General features: G+C 34.9%; 1 protein-coding gene across 1 annotated transcript in view; it reads right to left on the bottom strand.

The window, feature by feature from the left end:
* LOC100482121 (utrophin) overlaps window positions 1-11,847 on the bottom strand; it is a 63,459-nt gene extending 51,612 nt beyond the window's left edge. The window contains exons 1-3 of the mRNA XM_034670789.1: window positions 11,832-11,847; window positions 11,034-11,235; window positions 1,981-2,066 (exon numbers count right to left, since the gene is read on the bottom strand). Of these exons, the coding sequence (XP_034526680.1) occupies window positions 1,981-2,066; window positions 11,034-11,235; window positions 11,832-11,847 (304 nt within the window). The remainder of the gene's footprint in view (window positions 1-1,980; window positions 2,067-11,033; window positions 11,236-11,831) is intronic.
* Between the last annotated feature and the right edge of the window lie 685 nt (window positions 11,848-12,532).

Below are 12,532 nucleotides of genomic sequence, written 5' to 3'. Positions count from 1 at the left end.
ACTGTATGACGAGGGCACGGGTATCTGTATCCTGAAATACGCTCCTCATCTCAAAGATTATACATTTCAGAAATATGTTTGAAGGCATGTGTACAGATAAAAGAAATCTTTATATACTGTATTGTGTAGAATCTGGTTTTTGCTCTATAACTACAGTCACTGTGTTGTAACTATTTCTTTTGGTCTCAGGTTACTCTCTGAAAATCAACTTGCAAAGAAAGGGAGGAGGAATCATTGATCTCGGAAAGCAGATCATGCTTACATTTTAAGATCCGCGATAAACCTTGAGGTTGAATTTGTATTTTTTCAGAGTAAGATGAACACCATGATATAACTGTTACTTTTAAGAAACCCTAAATTCTTTCAGGAGCACATGAAAACCCCAAACGATAAATGATAAAGAAAGTCCTTTTCTTATAGTGCTACAGGGATGTTTTCATTAACATTTTCCTTTCCCACTCATTATAAAAAATAACCTTTTTTAGCTTTGAAAATGATTATCTTTCAACAATTACGATGCTGAAGATGATTCAAATTTTGGATAAATAAAGGGCCACCCAACCAGAGCCTTCTGCAAAAGTTTTTTTTTTTCCTGCATGGTTTACTAGGTTCTGACTCCATCAATGTCCTTACCTCCTCATCTTACTACAATCAGCTTTTTGCTTCATACAAATCCCACATCTCTTTTCACTGACATTCTTGTCAAATAGTTTAAGAAAAACAAGCCAGCACGATCTAGACCTGATATTCACAGTCGAATCACCTCACAGACATCCCAGAAAACAAAAGTTTCAAAAAACGTATGTATGTTCACAGAAGATGCAAAACTTAACTAAATTTATAGGACCCGTGATCACACATCCTCTTGTTTTTTGGTATCTCCACATTCATGAAATATCCCTACCCTTCTCCCCGGAATGTATGACTAGATTCTGTGAAGACTCGTCAGGGCTATGCATGGTAGGGTCACGCCACCCACACTATATGGACAAAATTAAATCAGAAAAGCTTTACAGTAGTGAAGAGTTTGTGGCCACACCAGCAAACGCTACCATTTATTCACTGCTGTGATTTCTAGGTACTTTTCCCACTTTATCTCTAATTGCTTTCAAAGCAAGAACTATTAGCTTTGTTCTTCAGCTGAAGGAAATTCATTACATTTCAGCTTCCTGAAATGTGAAATGGGAGTAATATTGCCGCCTAGCTGGTACTCCTCAGCGGGATCCGGTAAGTGGCCCAAAGTCACTCAGCCACTAAGTGGCAAAGCTGAGATCTGATGGCAGGTATTTCTCTCTCTTGAGCCCATCCCTTTAAAAATGCCAAGAAGCCTGCCTTTCATTAACTGACAGCTAAAAGGATACCATGGAGTTATTTGGTAAATAAAAACAAAATTTTTTATTTTCTCACATGATAAAATATAATTATTTGCCAATGTCTGTAATAGTTCTAGTCCATCTTCATTTTTTTTTTTTTGGCATTTAGAAGTACACAAGATTCTAGCATAAAGAATAGTATGAAGGTTCTAGTCCATCTTAATTATTTTTTTCAAGCATTGGAAGTATAAAGAGATAGAAACTTGGGCTTTAGAGTCAGAACAATCTATGATCTAATTCTACCCCCATAATTTATTGTCTCTGGAGCCACTGACTAGATTTTTAATCCATCTCAGAATTAATTTTTTTTTTTTTAGCTGGAAAACAGAAGTCACAATGCCTACATTCTGAGGTGGTTATTCTAAGACTTAGCTGAGATATAATGTGCAATTGGTTCTCACTCCACCAAGGCACCCCACCTCATTTCACACAAATCCATGTTACATCTCAGTGATACCCTTTGTCTAGCCTGGGATGTGTGTAGTCAGGGGTAAAAAGAATGGAAACTGTCATTACAAGCAAATCATATAACGTAAGCCTCCAATCAATTGTTATTACCATAATACTATTACTAAAAACACGACTGCACCGGAAAGGTCTTACATACATCTGTATTTTTCTTCTAAGAGACCTTTGGAGAGAGACATCAATCCAATCTTCAGACTTTGCACTCTTATTTTTCCAGTTCGACCCCTGTAATTATAAGAATCTCAATGTGTTAGATGCATTTAAAGCTGTATACAGGACACTAATTATTTCCAACCATCTATTTTCTTCAGGGTAAACTATTAAAAATGACTGCATCTTAGAGATGCAACTTTTCTATTCACTTTAAATAATTAATTTTAAACCCATACCATAATTTCAGGACAGGTTTTAACAGTATGTTTGACCCAGTCTAGAAGACTAGATCGCCTGAAGTCACTTATACGGAACACAGGAACTAAGAAGAACAAGTAAAAGTAAAATGAAAATGATAATTATAAAGCTGAAAAGATATTTTTAGAAATAGTATGAATTAAAATCTGGTAATAATTACAAATGCAAGATTTAAAATAGATAGCTAAAGCTATATATAATATGCATGTGGCTTAATACAGCAAGAAAAGTATAATGACGTATCTAAAAACAAATATACAAAAACTAGAAAATTAACTATACCAAGGGCTAATAACTTGTTAGATACTTGAAAACTTGTTGTCTTCATTGATTTTGGTCTCTGTCAATTCAGTTTTTTAAAATTACTATTTTAATTATAATAGTTGATGATCTTAAATAGACAGGTACGAAATCTCTATTTGGGGAAGTCTCAAATTATCATTAAATATAAAATGTATTAATTATAATCAACACTAGGAAATGGCTTCGTACTATGCCAATGAGAAACCATACGTTGACCAGAAGAAAATTTTTATCTTTAAAAGCACAAAGTTGTCTTTATTCTCGTCATTTATCAAAGAATTTCTGAGCTGTCTACCAAATGTCCCAATGAGCCCGGGGATGGGGAATGGGAAATGCAGAAACTACAAAAATTGGTAACATAATCCTTGCTATGGAATAACACACAATCCAGAAATAAAGTCTTTATTGCTATCTTTATTATTTCATATTCAGGATCTGCTTTCAGTTTAGGTTTTTAACATTAATTTTTCTCAAGCTATGTTTTCAATACACAAGTATAATACCTTCAATACCCATAACTAAATGTCTATGTAACTTTATCATTACATAAAATTTAGTAATTCATGCTATCTAAAAAAAGATAAATATTTGTATCACGTAATTTTAATTTTAGGTGGTCTTGTCAAACTGTGTTTAAATCTTGTTCTTATTGATACTCCTACTATTAATACTAATTGATACCTTCTATTCTCAAATTATAATTACTCAGGTAAGTTTCTGTATATATACCATGACATATAAAGTATAAATAAAAAAGAAAAACATGGTGAGAGATCAGTGAAATGTATTTTCAAAACAGTCCTTCAATAGCCTAGAGTTTAGAATCTATATTAAATCATATCCAGTAAACTTACAAAACCCTTCATATGCATGTGTATAATATTCAGAAGTAACCTATGGAATAATGAATACTTAAATTTTCAAATAGATATAGCCATTATAAGCAGAAATCTAAGTTAATGTACTCATTCCGGTTCCTTGCCATTTTAAAAATAATATCAAATTAACCTTAAACTGAGCCATGTTACAAATTGTGTCTCTAGTTCACATTTTTTAGGTGTTTCTTAATTGTCAACCCTATAACTGTTTTCTTCCCTCCAAAAATTAGGAAATTTTTTTCTCTGGATAACCAGACAATAGACCTGCAGAAGATAACCAAAGGCTGGTGAATAGACTAGTACATGGATGTGGCTAAGGTCAAAGGAATCCTTTAAGGGAAAAAAGATCAAAATGATATATATTGGAGGATGATCTCCAGACTACGGTGACAACACAAGAAAGGAACGTCATCAGGAAGGCTACTGAAAATGTCAATCACCCATTCATCACACCATTAACAGTTATGAAGGTTTCCTGTGATCTCAGCATTGTTCTGTGTACCATGAGGTCCAGCAGAAAAGCACAAGACACAATTTCCACCCATGATAAGGTCACACACAGCTAGAGAAGAGAGACAAGAAAACAACGGGAAATACACAAGAAAATAGGAGAGCAATCTTTATGCATGGAAATAAGTCAAATACAAGAAAGCTGTGGCTGACTCATTAATTCTGACTGGCGATTAGTCTGAGTAGTTATTAGTCTCGCAACATTTGAGAGAGAAGATAAGACTCCAATCGGACACTGAAGGCATGACATGGCTAGACTGTCCCTAGGAGAAAGCAGATTATCACAGGAAAAGCCTGGGCAAGGGGACCCAAGCAGGAGTGTGAGCACCAGGGACAGGTGCATTCAGGTGCAGCAAAGGCTTGCATCAAGGCTGAACAGTTGATAAAGTGATATCATCTGAGACCAGATGATCGGGCTTTGATGTTAAATAAGATATCTGGATTTGAAAAAGAAGAAGGAGGCAAAGAAATTTATTAGTGAGTGACATAACCCAATATTTAAGTATTTGGTTCCCTGGTAGTCTTCATAAGTAACTCCTGAAATTAGTTTAACTGGAAAGATATGTACCTTATAAAATTATATCCATCTTGGCACAGTGGAAAAACGACTTAACACTACAGCAAATGAGGTTAATATTTTCTGTAGGGACAAAAATATTTAAACCAAGCATTCCAGAATACTGCTTTAAATCATGATTTAAACATTTTTGATTTCTATTAAATTTAGAAGGAAGATTGTGAAGTTAAGACTTTTTAACCTGGGAAGATGAAGACTGAGTGAGGCTGTGAACTCATAAATGGAATAAATTTTATCTTTATAGTTTAGAAAGTCCTTTCTACATATATTAGTTCATTTGCCCTTCACAAATATCTTACGTATGGTAAGCAGAGCAGATATTTTTATCTCAATTTTTCAGATGAGAAATTGAGATGCCAAAAGTTGAGTGGCTGCCAAGGTACAAAGCAACAAGAACCAAAAATGTGGATTCTCATCATTCACTACAGAAGAAAATAGATTTTTTCTTGCAAAAATTCAGAATATTAGGAGTTGGATACATGTTAAAACTTGAAAACAAATAGTAAACTTAATATAACTTATATTCTTTTTCTTAGATATGGCAATATGGCAGAAATAAACATGTGATTATCAAAAAAACCTGAGTATTCATTCCCCATCTACCACTAATATACAATATCTTATCCCACTAATATGGATAAATTCTCTTATCTCACTGGGTCAATTTCTTAATCAGTATAACAAAGAGGGCAGACTAAAATGAAGAGGGCAGAATGGAAGATGGAAGGTCCTCAAAGTCCTTCTCCTTCTAGAATTCTATGATTTCCTGTGTGTGCATCACTCAATTAATTCAAGAACTGCTTGAATATACTTCAAGAGCTGAAAATATCCACTCTGGCTGTATCATATCACACAAAGTAAGGCAGTCAAAAATATATGGTTAATGAGTGAATATCAAAATAGATGAATGAATGGAAAGGTTAGATCATGGTACCATTTCCAAAGTTCAGAGACTTCTTGGGGTCCAATGTTCTGCATCATAGTTCCATCAGATTCTCAAAGAAAACTAATAACTTAAGAAGAGTTAATAACTCTTGTTTACATGAATTGATGAATTACAGTTGTTAGAGAAATTTGGGCAACCAACTCTGGCCATCTGAGACTGCCATGTTATGATTAACTGTGTTTTCTTCCCTTAGGTTAATTCATGATATTCCTGTCCAAGACAGAAAACTAGACTGAATACATACACCATCCGACCCAGCATGGTCTTCACTATATTTCTTTGGCATGGAAGGGAAATAAATCCTAAAAACTGTTTTTTTCCTTTAAAATGGAAAATTTCAAGAAACTGTTTTTCTAAATAAGAAACAGTACCTTAGTGTAGCATTTCCCATGTGTTCACATTTGATGATGGAAAGTGGAAGTATGCCAACATTTGATTCCCTAGAATATGAATCACAACATTTCACATTCTGCTTCCTTCACAACTAAGTGGCACTATTCCCTTCGGCTGTCCAGTGAAAACAGCATATGTAGGTGTTACATGTTATGAGTTAGATCCTCCTAAAATTCGTGTGTTGAAGCTCTAACCCCTTAGAACCTCAGAAGTGACTGTGTTTGAAGACTGGGTTTTTAGAGAGGTAATTAATTTGAAATGAGGTCATAGGGTGGGCCCCAATCCAATACGATGGATGTTCTTATAAGATTAGGGCACAAACACAGGTAGAAGAAAGACCATGTGAAGACATAGGGAGAAGACAGCCATCTATAAGCCAAGGAGAGAGGCCTCAGAAGAAACCAACCCTGCTGACATGTTATCTTAGACTTCTAGTCTCCAGAACTGTAAGAAAATAAATTTCTGTTATTTAAGTTATCTCGTCTGTGGTACTCTGTTATGGCAGCCCTAGCAAACTAACGTAGTGTGTTAGAACTAGAGGAGGGGGATTTAACACCTCTCCAGTTCTTCCTGAAATTATTACTCAAAATATGCATCTCTACCATCCCCCTACGGTGCTTAACAAACTTCTCAACCAAGTATTCTACGAATTTAGCATTCTTTTTGGATCCTCAAATTAAGTTATAGGCTTTGTAGTTAAAATACCCAATTGACCAGCTATTTTGGCGAATTAACTATATAGAAAACATCTCTTTTAGAGGTTTAAAAAATTGAAGATCAACTAAATAGTGAATTAACGCTAACAGTCAAATTTTACCCTAGAAAGATAAAAAAGGATAAAATGAAATGTATTAAAAGATATCAGATAGGGACATTGTAAATCCCACATTCATTATTATAATTGAGATTCATACTACCTATCTGTTCTTCAGTGAGTTTCTTAAGAGTCCTCAAGCACACAATGGCTATTTAATTATTTTTAAAAAAAACTGTTGTGATATTTGTGAATATTTAAAGATAACAAACTTTTCTAATCAAAAGAAAGATAATTTTAATTAAATCATCCCTAAAGCTATTGTTGTCACCATTTACTTCTTCTACGGAATCAATCCAATGCTAAACACATGTACATTTATAAACTATCATCTATCTTCTTCCTCTCTAAATCAAATAAAGGATGACAAACACAAATTTTCATGCAGCTAATTAATGGAAAATAACTTTTAGATTATGAGAGAAAATCAACAGTTCTCATTTTCTTATTTCATCTTTGCATACTTTAACCCCCTACCAGAAGAATGAATAATTCCTAATGTTTTGGAAATGTCAGCCCACAGCAGGTCTTTCTAGAATTGATTATTTCACAAATGCACTGTCACATTCAAAACAGCCAAATTAATGGCGACTGAGTTATGCTGGAAGTTGAGAGTGCTCTTCATGCAACAGTGAACATCTAATTAAATTNATTCTGAGAGAAAATCAACAGTTCTCATTTTCTTATTTCATCTTTGCATACTTTAACCCCCTACCAGAAGAATGAATAATTCCTAATGTTTTGGAAATGTCAGCCCACAGCAGGTCTTTCTAGAATTGATTATTTCACAAATGCACTGTCACATTCAAAAGAGCCAAATTAATGGCGACTGAGTTATGCTGGAAGTTGAGAGTGCTCTTCATGCAACAGTGAACATATATTAAGAGTGTCCTATAGCATAAATTGTTTAAACACCACATATACACATAACCACTATTACAATAAATAAAGCTAATACCAAAAGACAAATTAAGTCCCTTTAATTGCCATTCAAATTGCTCTTAAGTTGTCATACAAAAATTGCAGAGTAGATTATTACGAGCCAGCCAATTACTGTAACTCATAACAACAAATATAAATTTTTTTTCTTTTNAACATCTAATTAAATTACATATATTAAGAGTGTCCTATAGCATAAATTGTTTAAACACCACATATACACATAACCACTATTACAATAAATAAAGCTAATACCAAAAGACAAATTAAGTCCCTTTAATTGCCATTCAAATTGCTCTTAAGTTGTCATACAAAAATTGCAGAGTAGATTATTACGAGCCAGCCAATTACTGTAACTCATAACAACAAATATAAATTTTTATCTTTCAAAAGAAGAGAGGAGGAAATAGGACTTATTTATATTAGGCTTCCCATAGCCAATGTGACACTACAAATCCGACAGCATTTATAAATTGAAGTAAAATCTTGAAATAATAGGTGGACATTCTTTTTTGTTATACTGTTATATTTGTTATAAGACTTCAAATTTTGGGAAAGTCATTCTTTTCAACAATTAACATAAATATTTCCACTAGGAAAAGTACTTTGAAAGTACTTCTTAAAAAACTCATTTCAAAATTTAGACATTTTGTGTTATCAATATATTTCATTCAATGATTATATTTTAAGGAGAAAAAAAAATGCAAACTTACGTGTCATATACATTGAGCAACCAGTTGAGACACATATCCACACAGAGTNAATAATAGGTGGACATTCTTTTTTGTTATACTGTTATATTTGTTATAAGACTTCAAATTTTGGGAAAGTCATTCTTTTCAACAATTAACATAAATATTTCCACTAGGAAAAGTACTTTGAAAGTACTTCTTAAAAAACTCATTTCAAAATTTAGACATTTTGTGTTATCAACATATTTCATTCAATGATTATATTTTAAGGAGAAAAAAAATGCAAACTTACGTGTCATATACATTGAGCAACCAGTTGAGACACATATCCACACAGAGTGGAACGTTGACCAGATCCTTATGCATTTGTTCAAGGCCATCATAGGTTGTTGTCAGACAGTTGATGACATCTGGAACACTAAGCAACTGATCGTTTTGGTTCAGTTTGTGCTGCTTGAAAACTTCATTTGTTGTATTCAACTCTAAGAGATCCACTAATCAGGTGATAGACAGGAATATGCACAGTCATTATATTACATAACAACACTGAAACAACAACATTTCTCATCTTGAGTATTTAGCTTGATTCTCCAACTTAAGAATCTATCCTTTCCAGCTAATTTCAATTTTTAAAGAAATAAATAGCATTTCCATTCTTACACTTCTAAACTCTTATCTGTAATCTCTTATTTTTGTGCTTTTGCATCTAAATTCTGTTACTTTTCAATCTGATTCCATTTTTTGCTCTTTGGAATATCAGTTCTTCCTACTTTCTTTTTCTGGCTTTCCTCTCTTTAGGCTCTTTCTACTGTTAAACATAGGAAGGCATAAATAAATCTAGTCCACATAGTAGAACGTCTAAAATATGGCACTGCTCTTCTAACTTCTGAGAACAGCCTGCTCGCCCCCTCCCAGTCTTCCTTTATACCACGGCCAAATCAATCATTCTGTTTCTCAACATGTACATCATGACATACAAAATTCACTGAAAATGTGCAGTTGAAAAAATGGGTTCTGTCGAAAAAAAAGTAGTTCTCTACTGCCTGCCGAACAAACCTGATCTAGAATGCCCTCCCAATCTGGCCCTAACCTGGTTTGCTTCCCATGATGCTTTGGCATAGAGACCATTTTAGCTACGTGGGATTCATAGAGGTCCACAGTACAGGCCCACATCCATGGGTCTTCGTGTATTTGCTCCCACTTTTATACTTCACGTGCAGAACATCTATGGAAGGACTGGCCAGTGCTAAAGCAGGGTGGGCACAGAAGGATAACCCTACTCTCAAAGATGGCCAGTCAGAGAAGGAGGGTAAGCATACTGATAACTTTACCAAAAGGAGTGAAAATGCAATAAGAATACATAGATTTCTATGAGAGCTATTATCGCAGGGAAGTAGAAGGAGCCTAAAAAGGCTCCCTGGGCAGGTGGGGATTTGAAATGGGCCTTAAAGAATATACGATACAAGAGACCACGTAGAGCAGGAAAGAATTCTAGGAAGACAGAACTGCTTGGGAGAAGACAAGAATTCAAGGAAGTCTAGGGGGGTCTCAGAAATGACAATGGCGGTATGGAGGGTATTGGGCTTACACGGGGGTGGCACTGGTTATGGTGCAGCAGACACTTGGCACTCAGGGGCAGGCATGTGTTGCACTAGGGGAGATCTTCAAGGGCCAGGAGGAAGAGTTCAGACAGAAAAGGAAAAAACTTTACATAATCTTTCTTTTTAATCAACTTTTAGTCATTCATTAGCTAACTGAAAACAGGGAAACAGATTATCAAATACCATATATCTATACATTTATTAACTGTAGAAATGACTCTTCTAAATCTAAAGACAAGGGTTTGGAAAAATACAGAACCCATATGAATTTAAGGTCTGCTCATTGAAATTCCCACTTTATAAAATGTTTTCCCTATCTCCATATTTAACTTTTTTAAAAAAATTTTATTTATTTTTATTTTAGAGAGAGAGAGGGAGAGCACGAGTGGGGGGGAGAGGCAGAGGGAGAGGGAAAGAGAGAGAATCCTCAAGCAGACTCCCCACTGAGCACAGTGCCTAACATGGGGCTCGATCCCAGGACTCTGAGATCATGACCTGAGCCAAAATTAAGAGTTGGACACTCAGCGAACTGAGCTACCCAGGCACCCCACCATATTTAACTTTTTAACATTAAAAGAAATAAGCTCAGGGGAGCTTTTTATTTTAAGATAACCAACTATTTCCTCCTTGCCTGATGCAAAACTATCCCCTCAAAAAATATCAGATATTTTGACAGTTAAATAAAATGAATAGCTTCTTTTGTATTTATCTATTTTTAACCACTGAAGAACCACTAATTTTGAATTTTTAAAGACATTTATGAAATGTGTCCACTCTNCAACAAATATAAATTTTTATCTTTCAAAAGAAGAGAGGAGGAAATAGGACTTATTTATATTAGGCTTCCCATAGCCAATGTGACACTACAAATCCGACAGCATTTATAAATTGAAGTAAAATCTTGAAATAATAGGTGGACATTCTTTTTTGTTATACTGTTATATTTGTTATAAGACTTCAAATTTTGGGAAAGTCATTCTTTTCAACAATTAACATAAATATTTCCACTAGGAAAAGTACTTTGAAAGTACTTCTTAAAAAACTCATTTCAAAATTTAGACATTTTGTGTTATCAATATATTTCATTCAATGATTATATTTTAAGGAGAAAAAAAAATGCAAACTTACGTGTCATATACATTGAGCAACCAGTTGAGACACATATCCACACAGAGTGGAACGTTGACCAGATCCTTATGCATTTGTTCAAGGCCATCATAGGTTGTTGTCAGACAGTTGATGACATCTGGAACACTAAGCAACTGATCGTTTTGGTTCAGTTTGTGCTGCTTGAAAACTTCATTTGTTGTATTCAACTCTAAGAGATCCACTAATCAGGTGATAGACAGGAATATGCACAGTCATTATATTACATAACAACACTGAAACAACAACATTTCTCATCTTGAGTGTTTAGCTTGATTCTCCAACTTAAGAATCTATCCTTTCCAGCTAATTTCAATTTTTAAAGAAATAAATAGCATTTCCATTCTTACACTTCTAAACTCTTATCTGTAATCTCTTATTTTTGTGCTTTTGCATCTAAATTCTGTTACTTTTCAATCTGATTCCATTTTTTGCTCTTTGGAATATCAGTTCTTCCTACTTTCTTTTTCTGGCTTTCCTCTCTTTAGGCTCTTTCTACTGTTAAACATAGGAAGGCATAAATAAATCTAGTCCACATAGTAGAACGTCTAAAATATGGCACTGCTCTTCTAACTTCTGAGAACAGCCTGCTCGCCCCCTCCCAGTCTTCCTTTATACCACGGCCAAATCAATCATTCTGTTTCTCAACATGTACATCATGACATACAAAATTCACTGAAAATGTGCAGTTGAAAAAATGGGTTCTGTCGAAAAAAAAGTAGTTCTCTACTGCCTGCTGAACAAACCTGATCTAGAATGCCCTCCCAATCTGGCCCTAACCTGGTTTGCTTCCCATGATGCTTTGGCATAGAGACCATTTTAGCTACGTGGGATTCATAGAGGTCCACAGTACAGGCCCACATCCATGGGTCTTCGTGTATTTGCTCCCACTTTTATACTTCACGTGCAGAACATCTATGGAAGGACTGGCCAGTGCTAAAGCAGGGTGGGCACAGAAGGATAACCCTACTCTCAAAGATGGCCAGTCAGAGAAGGAGGGTAAGCATACTGATAACTTTACTAAAAAGAGTGAAAATGCAATAAGAATACATAGATTTCTATGAGAGCTATTATCGCAGGGAAGTAGAAGGAGCCTAAAAAGGCTCCCTGGGCAGGTGGGGATTTGAAATGGGCCTTAAAGAATATACGATACAAGAGACCACGTAGAGCAGGAAAGAATTCTAGGAAGACAGAACTGCTTGGGAGAAGACAAGAATTCAAGGAAGTCTAGGGGGGTCTCAGAAATGACAATGGCGGTATGGAGGGTATTGGGCTTACACGGGGGTGGCACTGGTTATGGTGCAGCAGACACTTGGCACTCAGGGGCAGGCATGTGTTGCACTAGGGGAGATCTTCAAGGGCCAGGAGGAAGAGTTCAGACAGAAAAGGAAAAAACTTTACATAATCTTTCTTTTTAATCAACTTTTAGTCATTCATTAGCTAACTGAAAACAGGGAAACAGATTATCAAATACCATATAT

This window comes from Ailuropoda melanoleuca, chromosome 10, assembly GCF_002007445.2.
Source record: "Ailuropoda melanoleuca isolate Jingjing chromosome 10, ASM200744v2, whole genome shotgun sequence".
NCBI classification, from domain to species: domain Eukaryota; kingdom Metazoa; phylum Chordata; class Mammalia; order Carnivora; family Ursidae; genus Ailuropoda; species Ailuropoda melanoleuca.
Note: the sequence above shows the minus strand (reverse complement) of the source record. Positions and strands in the feature narration are given on the sequence as shown.